This window comes from Camelina sativa, chromosome 9 (genome assembly GCF_000633955.1).
Source record: "Camelina sativa cultivar DH55 chromosome 9, Cs, whole genome shotgun sequence".
NCBI lineage: Eukaryota > Viridiplantae > Streptophyta > Magnoliopsida > Brassicales > Brassicaceae > Camelina > Camelina sativa.
The window spans coordinates 37,419,441-37,431,918 of NC_025693.1; the positions used below are offsets into that span (position 1 = coordinate 37,419,441).

At 37.1% G+C, this 12,478-nt stretch overlaps 3 protein-coding genes across 3 annotated transcripts; all 3 read left to right on the plus strand.

Moving 5' to 3' along the window:
- Positions 2,728-6,837, plus strand: LOC104714697 (probable LRR receptor-like serine/threonine-protein kinase At1g63430). The gene is made up of 13 exons (XM_010432135.2): positions 2,728-3,217; positions 3,544-3,682; positions 3,799-3,870; positions 3,959-4,102; positions 4,183-4,323; positions 4,421-4,537; positions 4,620-4,684; positions 4,767-5,024; positions 5,118-5,323; positions 5,434-5,566; positions 5,655-5,812; positions 5,914-6,129; positions 6,274-6,837. The coding sequence occupies exons 1-13, from the start codon at positions 3,136-3,138 to the stop codon at positions 6,535-6,537; spliced, it is 1,995 nt and encodes a 664-aa protein (XP_010430437.1). The 5' UTR covers positions 2,728-3,135; the 3' UTR covers positions 6,538-6,837.
- On the plus strand, positions 7,388-11,129 carry LOC104714699 (probable copper-transporting ATPase HMA5). Its single transcript, XM_010432136.2, has 6 exons — positions 7,388-7,785; positions 7,894-9,297; positions 9,387-9,641; positions 9,778-9,900; positions 10,013-10,492; positions 10,579-11,129. Exons 1-6 carry the CDS (start codon positions 7,474-7,476, stop codon positions 10,999-11,001), a joined length of 2,997 nt encoding a protein of 998 aa, XP_010430438.1. The 5' UTR covers positions 7,388-7,473; the 3' UTR covers positions 11,002-11,129.
- Positions 11,183-12,441, plus strand: LOC104716074 (putative F-box protein At1g31000). Its single transcript, XM_010433417.1, has one exon. The coding sequence runs from the start codon at positions 11,209-11,211 to the stop codon at positions 12,439-12,441; it is 1,233 nt and encodes a 410-aa protein (XP_010431719.1). The 5' UTR covers positions 11,183-11,208.

The window sequence follows — 12,478 nt, forward strand, 5'->3', positions numbered from 1 at the left end:
TGAACAAGTGGCCTATTTAAATTTGATGTCATCACAAAGTTGTGTATTCATGATGGTCCTTATCAATTTCCCTTAACATCTACTCAATGTTTGCTTGTAAGCATTGGGCGTGACGACAAGGGAACCTTCATGTCCAAACTGTATATATAATTCATGATTATAAAATATTCCTGGTACAACGTTTTTATACCATGATAATCTATATCATACACCAATTTTAAGTGCATAAAGCAGTCAAAACATAAATGATACACAAAATTTAATGGATGTCCACAAATCATTTACAAAGAAAAAGTATTTCATTATATTATAACCCTTGTCAAATGCCAGTTACATTCTAAGAGACATAACTTTACAAAACTTTTAAGTAAAAACAAAACAAATGGTTTTACTTTTAACAACTTGATTGAACATAAATATCATCAATACGTGTGTACGTTCGCATATGAAATATTTATGTAACACGAAAATACCATAGAAAGAAACAAATGGGACACGCATGGGTAGTTTGTCCCATTCTCTTGTTTGTTGTACAATTTAATGAAGTTACGATCTCTTGAGGCCAATTACATTATTTATATGTTTCTTTTTATTAAAAAATAATAAGAAACGTAGAATGTACTAGAAATAAACGAGGGTGTTAGTTGGATTCATCTAAAAATGTTTATGACATTTTGTACCAAACATTGGAAATATATGTTGTGTAACTTTGTTGACAATTAATTCTCGAAATTATTCAACTGGTAGAGTTGTTACGCGTCGTATCTTTTAAGACCATTTGATTTTCCCAACTTTATTGTGTTAATTTGCATAATGTTTTTCTTTAAAATTCTTGCATTATTTTTGATTTATTTCCATGAAACAACATTTTTCTCTAGAGAAAGCTTAGTGGAGATGCTTCAACCAAAATGATAATTTTAGCTTTTATATGACTCAGAACTTCTTTTGCTTTCTAAGAAGAGTATATTTCCTTTATCCTTTTCATGAGTCAATGTAAAAATATTTTTTTTATTAAAAACAAGTTCAATATTACAAAAAAAAGTCCAGCCTAAGAAATTTGTGGAGTAATTTTGAAGACAATGTTTGTTTGGGGTATGGACGTATGGTCGTTTTTTTTTCTTTTCTTTTTGGAGTATGATTATTTTAATTCGCTTAGAAATGAGTATTTCTTTTTGAGTAAATAGATAAATTAACTTTTACAAGTTGAGTGTTAAGATTTTATCACGCAATTCGATATTTTTTTGCACAAGAATATGCATGTACCGCAAAACTTCAACATTCTCAAGTCAATACAAGATGATCAATAAGTTTTGTTCTCGAATTGTTTTATCCTTGGAAGATGAAGCTTTTTATAAATGTGTCATCGGTAATTAGATCCAGACCCTAAGTTGTAACAATAAACCTAAAATGCGGGGGAGAGTATTCACATCAAACGCTCCAAGCACAAGCTCGCACGATTGGTGGCGTAACTCTCGATGAACCATTTTGTCTCTCCCACTAAAAGTAATAATTCATGTAGTATATATAGGAACATAGCTTATTACAATTTAGAACAAAAATACGTATTACTATCTGAAATCTTTATGTTTTACAAAAACTAAAAATTAGCCTTAACAGTAATATTTTATTACAGTGAAATTAGACTTTCTATTTCCTTGCCTTTTTTGACTTTAATAATACATTTAAGTATTTGTATGTTATAATATTCTCTTGTATTATATGTTGACCGTCCGATTAAAATATAATATTGTCTGATCACAGAGATGCGGTCTACGGTAGTACGGTATGTCCCACAAACAGCTTAACAGAGCTCTAGATCACACCGTAGTAGTAGTAGACACCGTACCATAAAAATTCTCCTTTATTTTTTATAAAAAATTAAATAAACGCGTTACTTACTATTATTATCAATGATTAGCAAAAATCTTATTATATTATTACTCTCTCTGTTATTAAGAATCTTCCAACGCAATTTATTCATATGTCGAACCCATTATTATTCTAATACACTTCTCCTTCTCTAATAAAAAAAAGATCTGTCCCATTTTTTTCTATGTCTATGTTAACAAAGCTTTTGAGTAGATCAGTTTCTAAAAATATTAATGATTATATTCTTAAAATATATAATTTATTTGTTTACCACAATGTATAGTATTTTTTATCACAATGTATAGTATTTTTTTAAAAATAGCAGCTATTACGATTGAATCTCATGCAAAATAAATACAGTTGTACATATTTGCCACTAGAACAATCAATTCCTCATATAGAAAGATTTGGATATTCATTTAGTTCGTCAAAAAAAAAAAAGATTTGGATATTTTCTTCTTTTTAAGCTCTATTGCTAGTTGCCACATATATTTTTTTATAGATATAAGAAAAAAATCCCACTGATATAATAATTTAGTAATACAAAAATAGATAAAATCGATCTAAAAACTGAAAAATATTCGTGTTAAAAAAACATCTATAAAATTTAGAATATTTGAAAAACTCAGAGTCATATAAGAAGTCGCCTAAAGTAAAATAAAATAAGTAAAAGTAAAAAGAAAAAGAGAACACTTTCTTTCTAATAATTTTATTTTTATTTTAATTTCATATCAATATATTCAGACCTTTTTTTTCTTTTTCTATTTTACAAAATTTTCTCTTATTTTATATAAAAAAATTAAAGCTAATTTTTCCCCTCCAACAAGGAAAAACAAAAAAACAAAATCCTGTCTTTGAATCCTAGTCTCTCTCTCTCTCTCTCTCTCTCTCTCTCTCCCCCACACTTCACCATCTCTGCTAATTCCTTACTTTTTATTATCTTCTTCTCAGTGAGTTTCTTTGATAGGTTTATTGCTAAATCAAATCATATAATCTTCTTCACTGTCTCTTTACCATTTCCTTGTTCCATTCTTCAGCTACTCTCTCTCTCGTTCATTTACTTTGCTAAATAATCTTGGTCTCTCTTCTTGAGCTTTACAAAAATCTCATATCTGCAGAGTACTTCTCCATTAAAGTTCTCATCTTTCTTCTCCAGACTCTTCATCTGGAAACTTTGTTTTGTTCCTCTGTAGAAGAATCTGGGTTCCGCTTCTTCTTCTTTTTTTAATGAGACGAATTTGAAGAAGGAATCTTTCGTAAAAGACGATGAGATCGAAGTTTTGTTCGTTGTTAGTTCTTGTTCTTGGGCTCTTCTTTGTTTCTTGTGATGGGTTTGCCTCTAATGAAGGTAACTTATACTTTGTTAAATCTCTTTACTTTTAGTGTTAATTTGCTTAAACCCAGATCTCAGATTTCAATTGTTTTCTCGCTTTCTGTTAGGTTTACTAAGATATAATGCTAGAAAAAAAAAAAGCTCATACCTTTTAGATTCTCCACTTAGCTTGGGAAGAGTTGGGATTAGTGTAGAATCTTAACCAAACCTGATAAAAATTATACCTTTTTAACGATTAAGATCAGTGGAATCTGTGAAGTTGAAGTTTTTTAATTCAAGGTCTACTGATCATATAAATCATCTAATAGAGATTTATGGATCCTTCTGCTCTGTTTCTTTAGTTGGAGCTCTAAGAAGATTCAAGGAAGCTATCTATGAGGACCCTTTGCTAGTTATGTCTAATTGGAATGACCCCAATTCAGATCCTTGTGATTGGACCGGCATTAATTGCTCTCCATCTAAAGATCATGTTATCAAGATGTAAGCATCTTTTTCATCTGTTTTCTCAGCACTTACTTATTGTTAGTTGTTTATGAGTGGTTTAGGATGAAGTTGGCTTTGAGCTTATCTAGCCTGTGGATCTACTTTTCTTGCAGAAATATATCTGCTTCTTCGATAAAAGGGTTTCTTGCGCCAGAACTGGGTCAAATAACATACCTGCAGGAACTGTATGGTTTCATCTCTTTCTCAGATGTTCACAAATATGTAGTTTGATGCTTTGAGTTTAGGAGTTGACATCTTTGAATGCTTCTGTAGAATCCTACATGGGAACATTCTACTTGGGACAATACCTAAGGAGATAGGGAAGCTAAAGAATCTCAAGATCTTGGACTTGGGAAACAATCATTTGATGGGACCAATCCCAGCTGAGATTGGGGGCTTGTCCAGCATCAAGATAATGTAATATAGATTCGCCATCAAAATGACGCTTTCTTACCTTCTTAACAGTTGAGATGACAGTTTTGTTTTACATTTTACAGAAACCTTCAGTCCAATGGTTTGACTGGAAAGTTGCCTGCAGAGCTCGGTAACTTGAAGTACCTTAGAGAACTTCATATTGACAGGAATAGGCTTCAAGGAAGTCTTCTTGTTGCTGGAGCATCGGGGTATCAGTCGAAAGTGTAAGTTTAATAGCTCAAGAAGCCAAAAACGAAAAACAGTGTGACTTCTGTAGATGATGACGATGCTAATAAGCTTTTGTTTATTCAATTTATTTAGGTTTTCTTCGAATTCAAGTGCAAACATCGCCGGTTTGTGCAAGTCTTTAAAAGTAGCTGACTTTTCATACAACTTCTTTGTGGGAAACATTCCAAAATGTTTCGAGTATCTTCCAAGGTATTCTTATCATCTGTGCTGTCTATCTAAACTCTCAAAGTCTCCGATTTCGCTTGAGAGTTTCTCGTTTTATGGTCACTAGGACGAGCTTTCAAGGGAACTGCATGCAAAACAAAGATCTTAAGCATCGACCACCTTCTCAATGTGGTGTGTAAGATGGATAATTTTCACTTCATCAAATTCACGTGTTCGATTAGTTATGGTTTTCTGAATGTGATCCCCGTCGCAGGTAATGCACAACTGGTCAAAACTCATGAAAGCCCGAGTGCACCCCCTAAGCACCAGTCTGCTCAAATGGTGGCTAAGCACCATAAAGCATCAAAACCTAGATGGCTTCTAGCTCTTGAGATTGTCACAGGGTCAATGGTTGGTTTGCTCGTTCTGGTTGCACTTTTCTCAGCAATTCATCGCTGGAAGAACAGATCATCTATCATCATTCCTTGGAAGAAATCTTCAAGTGAGAAGGAAAAGTTCACAGTCTACGTAGGTTAGAATCTTTCCAGAATTCTCCACTTTCCAATACAAATTCCAGGGAGCAAAGAACTCAAAAGAAGTGGCCTTGTTTTTGTTTGAACTACAGATTCCGAATTGCTGAAGGATGTTTCGAGATTAACAAGACAAGAGCTCGAAGTGGCGTGTGAAGACTTTAGCAACATCATTGGTTTGTCTGCAGATAGTCAGATCTATAAAGGGACAATGAAAGGTGGGTCTGAGATTGCGGTGATATCTGTTTGTGTAAAAGAAGAAGATTGGACTGGATATCTTGAGCTCTATTTCCAGAGAGAGGTAGCTCTTCTCACATTATCATCATTCCCAAGTCACTTGGATAGAACAATCTTTAAGAAAAATCTCTTTTTTTTTCCTGAGGTTTCGACTATATTTCCCCACTGTATCAGGTTGCAGATTTGGCTAGATTAAACCACGAGAACACAGCAAAATTACTTGGATACTGCAAAGAGACCTCACCATTTACAAGAATGCTTGTTTTTGAGTATGCATCAAACGGAACACTATATGAGCACCTCCACTGTAAATAATCTAACTTCCTTAGAGCTTGTTTCATCATACTGTACTTGTTTGCCCAGATAAAAGACGTATGATAAATGTGTTGATGCAGATGGGGAAGCTGCCTTAGTATCGTGGGCAAGACGGATGAAGATTGTTATAGGCATCGCACGCGGTCTCAAGTACCTTCATATGGAACTTGATCCTCCATTTACAATATCTGAGTTGAGCTCAAACGCAATCTATCTCACTGAAGATTTTACTCCCAAGGTAAAGTAAAGTGAGACCAGCATCTGATTAGCTAAACTCCACAGCTAAGCTAAGCTTCATTAAGTTCACATTCTTCTTTTTTCTGTCTTTCTTTGATGCAGCTGGTTGATTTCGAGTGCTGGAAGACGATTCTTGCGAGATCAGAAAAGAATTTGAGAAATATTAGTAGTCAGGGTTCGATATGTGTGCTCCCAAGTGGAATGGAGAGCCGACATCTCGATGTGTCGGGTAATATCTACGCATTCGGCATTCTTTTGCTGGAAGTTGTCAGTGGAAGACCTCCTTATTGCAAAGACAAAGGTTTCTTAATTGAATGGGTAAGAAAACAAGAAGCTAATTTACTTGAAACTGAGTTGATTCCTTCTCTGTTTTCACCCTAGACATCAATACAGCCTCCTCTTTTTCACCTTTTCCTCCATTTTGAAAAAAAGCTTCATTGTTATTATAAACCAAATGTGCAGGCAAAGGAGTTCCTTGAAACGCCAGAGGCAATGGCGGGATTGGTGGATCCAGAACTGAAACATTTTAACCGAGAAGATCTTGAGACGGTATGCGAAGTGGCGAGCCAATGCTTGAATAGGGATCCAACCAACAACAACGACAATAACAAGAAGCCCTCAGTGCAAGAGCTATGCGAGACGTTGGAGAGTAAAATCAGTCTGTCAATTTCTGCAGAGCTTAGATCATCTTCTTTGGCTTGGGCCGAGCTGGCACTTGACTCGTGATGAGAAACGATATATGAAGGAGAAAGGAGTGTGGAATGATGAATGCTACTAACTAACTGAAAACCAAACCCTCAACTCTGTAAATCAATCGACTGCTGATTACAACAACATTTGATATTGTTTTTTCTTTTTGTTTTGGGCTCTGATCTTGACGAGTGTGTTTGTGTTCTTACGTTCTTGATTAGTTTTGTGGTTTTGGGAGTGTTCAAAAGTGTTTGTAAAGGAAGAGAGGAAGGAAATTATAGATTTTTCTGTATTATTTGGAAAATCTATGAGAGATTGAAGAATGTATTGTTTGGATCTATCTATCAAATCTTATGTTAGATTATATAGCATTGGACCTCAACATATTAGTCTGCAAACTCTTACATGTATTATATTTAATACGACTTGTAGTAACGAGGTAGAAATATACTATTTGAGTGCCCTCAAATACGAAGATTAGTTAGACAGACACGTACGTATAATAGATTCAATTTTACCGTAAAATGGATATGGATTAGGAAACTTTCGTCGATAGTATTAGTATAAGTTTTTATTTAATTGCACGCAACACATACTGTATTAAAAAAAATGTAACCGAAAATAGAAGCAAGTAATGATTAATCTTCATAATGTCGTAATAATAATGACACTGTTAATTAAAAGTTCAATACCAATCCACTCCACACTATCTTAACGAACCTTAAAAGTCAAATGTGTTTAGAACAATGGCGGTTTCATAAGTGTATTATTTATTGGTAGGACCCTATAATTTATATATTTTATAGATTCGGCCCACTAATTTTGTCATTTACCTTTTTCCCTCGCCCGTTTTTATTTAAAAAAGCTAAAGGCATTTCAAAGTCTCACATTTCCCACAAAACCTAATTAAAAAGAATTCAAATTCAAATTCGATTAGACGGAGAGAAGAAGAATCAGATTCGCTCGCTCCACATGGCGACGAAGCTTCTGTCGCTTACATGCATACGGAAAGAGAGATTCAGCGAGCGTTACCCTCTGGTGCGGAAGCATCTGACCAGGTCTCGCGGCGGTGGCGGCGCCGGAGATGGATCGTCGTCGGAGACGGTGGCGTTTGAGATCGAAGAGGAGATTTCTAGGGCGATTTTTCAAGTGTTGGGGATGACTTGCTCTGCTTGCGCTGGATCTGTTGAGAAAGCTATCAAACGTCTCTCTGGGATCCACGAAGCTGTCATCGATGCTCTAAACAATCGGGCTCAGATTCTGTTTTACCCTAACCTTGTCGATGTAAGCTATGATACGAAATTCTCCGATTCTCCAAAATCGAATCGATTTGGGATTTAGGGTTTTTATTTAATTTGCTCCTTTTTGATTTGGATTATTGTATATATATAGGTGGAGACAATTCGTGAGACTATTGAAGATGCTGGATTCGAAGCATCACTGATTGAAAACGAGGCGAATGAGAGGTCTAGACAAGTTTGCAGGATAAGAATTAGCGGTATGACTTGTACCTCTTGTTCTTCAACGATCGAACGAGTTTTGCAATCTGTTAACGGTGTACAGAGAGCTCATGTGGCTTTAGCAATTGAGGAAGCTGAGATTCATTATGATCCTAGACTTCTAAGTTGCGATAGACTATTGGAAGAGATAGAGAGTGCTGGGTTTGAAGCTGTGCTTATAAGTACAGGGGAGGATGTGAGCAAGATTGATTTGAAGATTGATGGTGAGTTTACTGATGAATCTATGGAGATAATTGAAAGATCTCTTGAAGCACTTCCTGGGGTTCAAAGTGTTGAGATCAGCCATGGAACTGATAAGATATCTGTATTGTATAGACCTGATGTGACGGGGCCTAGGAATTTTATTCAGGTGATTGAGTCTATTGTCTTTGGTCATAGTGGTCATATCAAGGCGACGATATTTTCCGAAGGAGGTGTAGGCAGAGAATCTCAGAAGCAAGGGGAGGTTAAGCAGTACTATAAGTCGTTTCTCTGGAGTTTGGTTTTTACGGTACCTGTGTTTTTGACAGCCATGGTTTTTATGTATATCCCTGGAATTAAAGATTTGCTGATGTTTAAAGTCATCAATATGCTGACCGTTGGAGAAATCATAAGGTGGGTTTTGGCTACCCCTGTCCAGTTTGTTATCGGTTGGAGATTTTATACTGGCGCTTACAAGGCTTTACGCCGTGGATCGGCTAACATGGATGTTCTGATTGCTCTGGGAACAAATGCAGCCTATTTCTATTCGTTGTATACAGTGCTGAGAGCTGCAACCTCTCCTGATTTCAAGGGAGTAGATTTCTTTGAGACTAGCGCCATGCTCATTTCGTTTATCATACTGGGAAAATATTTGGAGGTTCTGGCTAAAGGAAAAACATCTCAGGCGATCGCAAAGCTTATGAACTTGGCACCTGACACTGCGATATTGTTGTCCTTGGACGAGGAAGGGAATGCGACTGGTGAAGAAGAGATTGATGGTCGCCTGATACAGAAGAATGACGTGATCAAAATCGTCCCTGGTGCTAAAGTTGCTTCAGATGGTTATGTCATATGGGGACAAAGTCATGTGAATGAAAGTATGATAACTGGAGAGGCAAGGCCAGTGGCAAAGAGAAAGGGTGATACAGTTATTGGAGGCACTTTGAACGAGAATGGAGTTCTGCATGTTAAGGTTACAAGGGTTGGTTCAGAGAGTGCTCTTGCTCAGATTGTACGACTTGTTGAGTCTGCGCAGCTAGCGAAAGCTCCAGTACAGAAGTTGGCTGATCGGATTTCCAAGTTCTTTGTTCCTCTGGTGAGTAATCTTACAGTTTGATAAACAGAAAGTTTAGTCTTTTTAAAGCACAGTTAACTGTTTAAACTCACTGAAATATAATGTTGCAGGTAATTTTCCTCTCGTTCGCAACTTGGCTTTCCTGGTTCTTAGCTGGGAAACTACATTGGTACCCTGAATCCTGGATTCCTTCTTCAATGGATAGCTTCGAGCTAGCTCTTCAGTTCGGGATCTCTGTCATGGTCATAGCTTGTCCGTGTGCTCTTGGGCTGGCTACTCCAACTGCTGTTATGGTTGGTACTGGGGTCGGTGCATCCCAAGGTGTGCTGATAAAGGGTGGCCAAGCCTTAGAAAAAGCACACAAGGTTAGTGTGTGGTAGCTTGTTAAGCTTATAGAGTCGCTTGCCGCATTGTATCTTTTCTATTGTATATGACTAAGGTTTTCTGTACCCTTTTTTTGTTTAAAGATGATTGACCCTAACAGTTTCCATGACGGTGTAGGTATCTTGCATTGTCTTTGACAAGACAGGAACTCTAACAATGGGGAATCCCGTGGTTGTGAAAACAAAACTCCTGAAAAACATGGTACTTCGAGAGTTCTATGAACTTGTTGCTGCAACTGAGGTAATCTCTTGTAACCACTGAACACACTGATCAAAAAATTCTGGTTAAATTTTCGAAACTCATGGCCTACATGAAAAATGATATCACTATGATGACACTGTCCTTTTATCAGGTAAACAGTGAGCATCCGTTAGCAAAGGCCATTGTTGAGTATGGTAAGAAATTCAGAGATGACGAAGAGAACCCTGCGTGGCCTGAAGCCCGTGATTTTGTGTCTGTCACTGGAAATGGAGTTAAAGCAATCGTTAAAGGAAGAGAGATAATGGTGGGAAACAAGAGTTTGATGACTAGTCATGGAGTTATTATTCCAGTCGAAGCTGAAGAGTTGCTAGTCGATGCTGAAGATCTGGCCCAGACCGGGATTCTTGTCTCCATAAACAGCGAGTTGATTGGAGTTTTGTCTGTTTCGGATCCTTTAAAACCGAGTGCTCGAGAAGCCATCTCCATTTTAAAATCCATGAATATCAAAAGCATCATGGTAACTGGTGACAACTGGGGAACTGCCAATTCCATTGCTGGAGAAGTGGGTATCGACTCTGTTATCGCAGAAGCTAAACCTGAGCAAAAAGCAGAGAAAGTCAAGGAACTACAGGTACTTTAGTAGCTCCACACTAGATGTTAGAGAGTTCATATCTATAATTGCAAAATTTGAATTGATTAAATGAAGAAATTTTGCAGGCTGCGGGACATGTTGTGGCAATGGTGGGTGACGGAATCAACGACTCACCTGCTCTCGTTGCAGCGGATGTCGGGATGGCAATTGGTGCAGGAACTGACATTGCTATAGAAGCAGCGGATATAGTTCTCATGAAAAGCAACTTAGAAGATGTGATCACAGCCATTGATCTGTCAAGGAAAACGTTCTCAAGAATACGTCTCAACTACGTATGGGCTCTCGGGTACAACCTCATGGGGATACCGATAGCTGCGGGAGTGCTTTTCCCGTCGACACGTTTCAGGTTGCCTCCGTGGATTGCAGGTGCTGCAATGGCTGCTTCTTCTGTTAGTGTTGTGTGTTGTTCTCTCTTGCTGAAGAGCTACAAGCGACCTAAGAAGCTTGATCATATGGAGATCCGTGAGATTCAGGTGGAGCGAGTTTAAAAAAGTTAACTAAACAGAGTTTAATGGGTTGTGTTATATTTGATGAATCATTTAACCGTACTGTAAATTTTCACTCCTCATCTAGGAATAATAAAGTCCATTAACTATTAATGGATTTACTTTGCCTCCATATATATATATATTCGGAATCTTATAATTGTCTAGCTCTTAGGGTTTCTTCTTTCAGAAACAAGAAACATCACAATCATGAGAACTAGAGATCGCAGCAAGAAGGGAAAGATCGAGAACGAGTCGTCTCAAGTAACGTCTGAAACAACAAGATATGTTGAAGATTCAATTCCTAGCGATCTGGTGTTCGAGATTTTGAGGAGATTACCTGTAAAATCTGTAGCTAGGTTTCTCCTTGTATCCAAGTTATGGGTAAAAATCATCCGCAGTCAAGATTTCATCAGATTGTTCCCGCTTCCGTCTTCGCTTCAGCCACGTCAACTCCTTGCATTCAAGTGTTTAGATAACGAAAACGAACGTCAGATTTGGAAGTTCTTCTCGTCTACGTCGACGACATCAATGATGGAAACACTCTCTTATCTATCTCTTGCAACATGCCCAATCGCGAATATGCCTAAAGGAATCGACAATTACGTCAACGAGGTTCCTCATTACGTTAACGGATTGATAAGTCTTGGATGCGGTCGAGAACAAATCATATGTAACCCTAGCACAGGCACGTCGATAACTTTACCTAAAGTGAAATCAAGAAAAAAGATTATCCGAAGCTTTTTCGGGTACGATCCAGTTGATGGTCAATATAAAGTATTGTGCATGTCAGAGAAATTACATGATTATTGGCATGCTCCATCTGTTGAACATCAAGTATTCACATTGGGAGGAGTTAATAAATCATGGAGGATGATTGAATGTAACATTCTTCACCGGGCCAAAACGAACGGTGTGTGCATCAACGGGGTTGTTTATTATGGCGCTTGGATGATTGATACTAGTGTGCGTGAATGTGTTTCCAAGAAGAAATGGTGCTTAGCAAGATTCGATGTGAGATCTGAAAAGTTTGATCAAGTAGTTCAGATTTTGGGTGTTCCGTTTGTGAGAAACTTTCACCACCCATCTTTGATAAGTTACAAAGGGAAAGCAAGTACAGTATCTGAAACTAAGCGACAGAGATTTGAGCTATGGGTTTTGGAAGATGCTGAGAAACATGAATGGTCTAAGGTATGTTTCTTTATTCATCATCCTTTGATTGATTCATGGGGGCCTAACTTACGCATCAGAGGCTATTCTATACATACGGATGAGATTGTTTTTGTGTCGCACGATCATCAAGAAGATTTCTATATTCTCTATTACCAACAAAATAAGAGTTTTAGGTGTTTTACGGTTAAAGGATACTTATCCACAGACGTTGGGAGGTTTACTGATGTGTTTCCTTTTTTCAATTACGAAGAGACTGTTATGTTCTTGTAATTAAAGAGTCATAATATATGAATAAATTTATGTTAGA

Coding starts and splice junctions, on each gene's coding strand:
- LOC104714697 (XM_010432135.2), top strand. CDS start 3,136: ATGAGATCGAAGTTTTGTTCGTTGTTAGTTCTTGTTCTTGGGCTCTTC. Junction 3,218..3,543: donor TGGGTTTGCCTCTAATGAAG/GTAACTTATACT, acceptor CTGTTTCTTTAG/TTGGAGCTCTAAGAAGATTC. Junction 6,130..6,273: donor AAGGTTTCTTAATTGAATGG/GTAAGAAAACAA, acceptor CCAAATGTGCAG/GCAAAGGAGTTCCTTGAAAC.
- LOC104714699 (XM_010432136.2), top strand. CDS start 7,474: ATGGCGACGAAGCTTCTGTCGCTTACATGCATACGGAAAGAGAGATTC. Junction 7,786..7,893: donor TTTACCCTAACCTTGTCGAT/GTAAGCTATGAT, acceptor GTATATATATAG/GTGGAGACAATTCGTGAGAC. Junction 9,901..10,012: donor AACTTGTTGCTGCAACTGAG/GTAATCTCTTGT, acceptor TCCTTTTATCAG/GTAAACAGTGAGCATCCGTT.
- LOC104716074 (XM_010433417.1), top strand. CDS start 11,209: ATGAGAACTAGAGATCGCAGCAAGAAGGGAAAGATCGAGAACGAGTCG.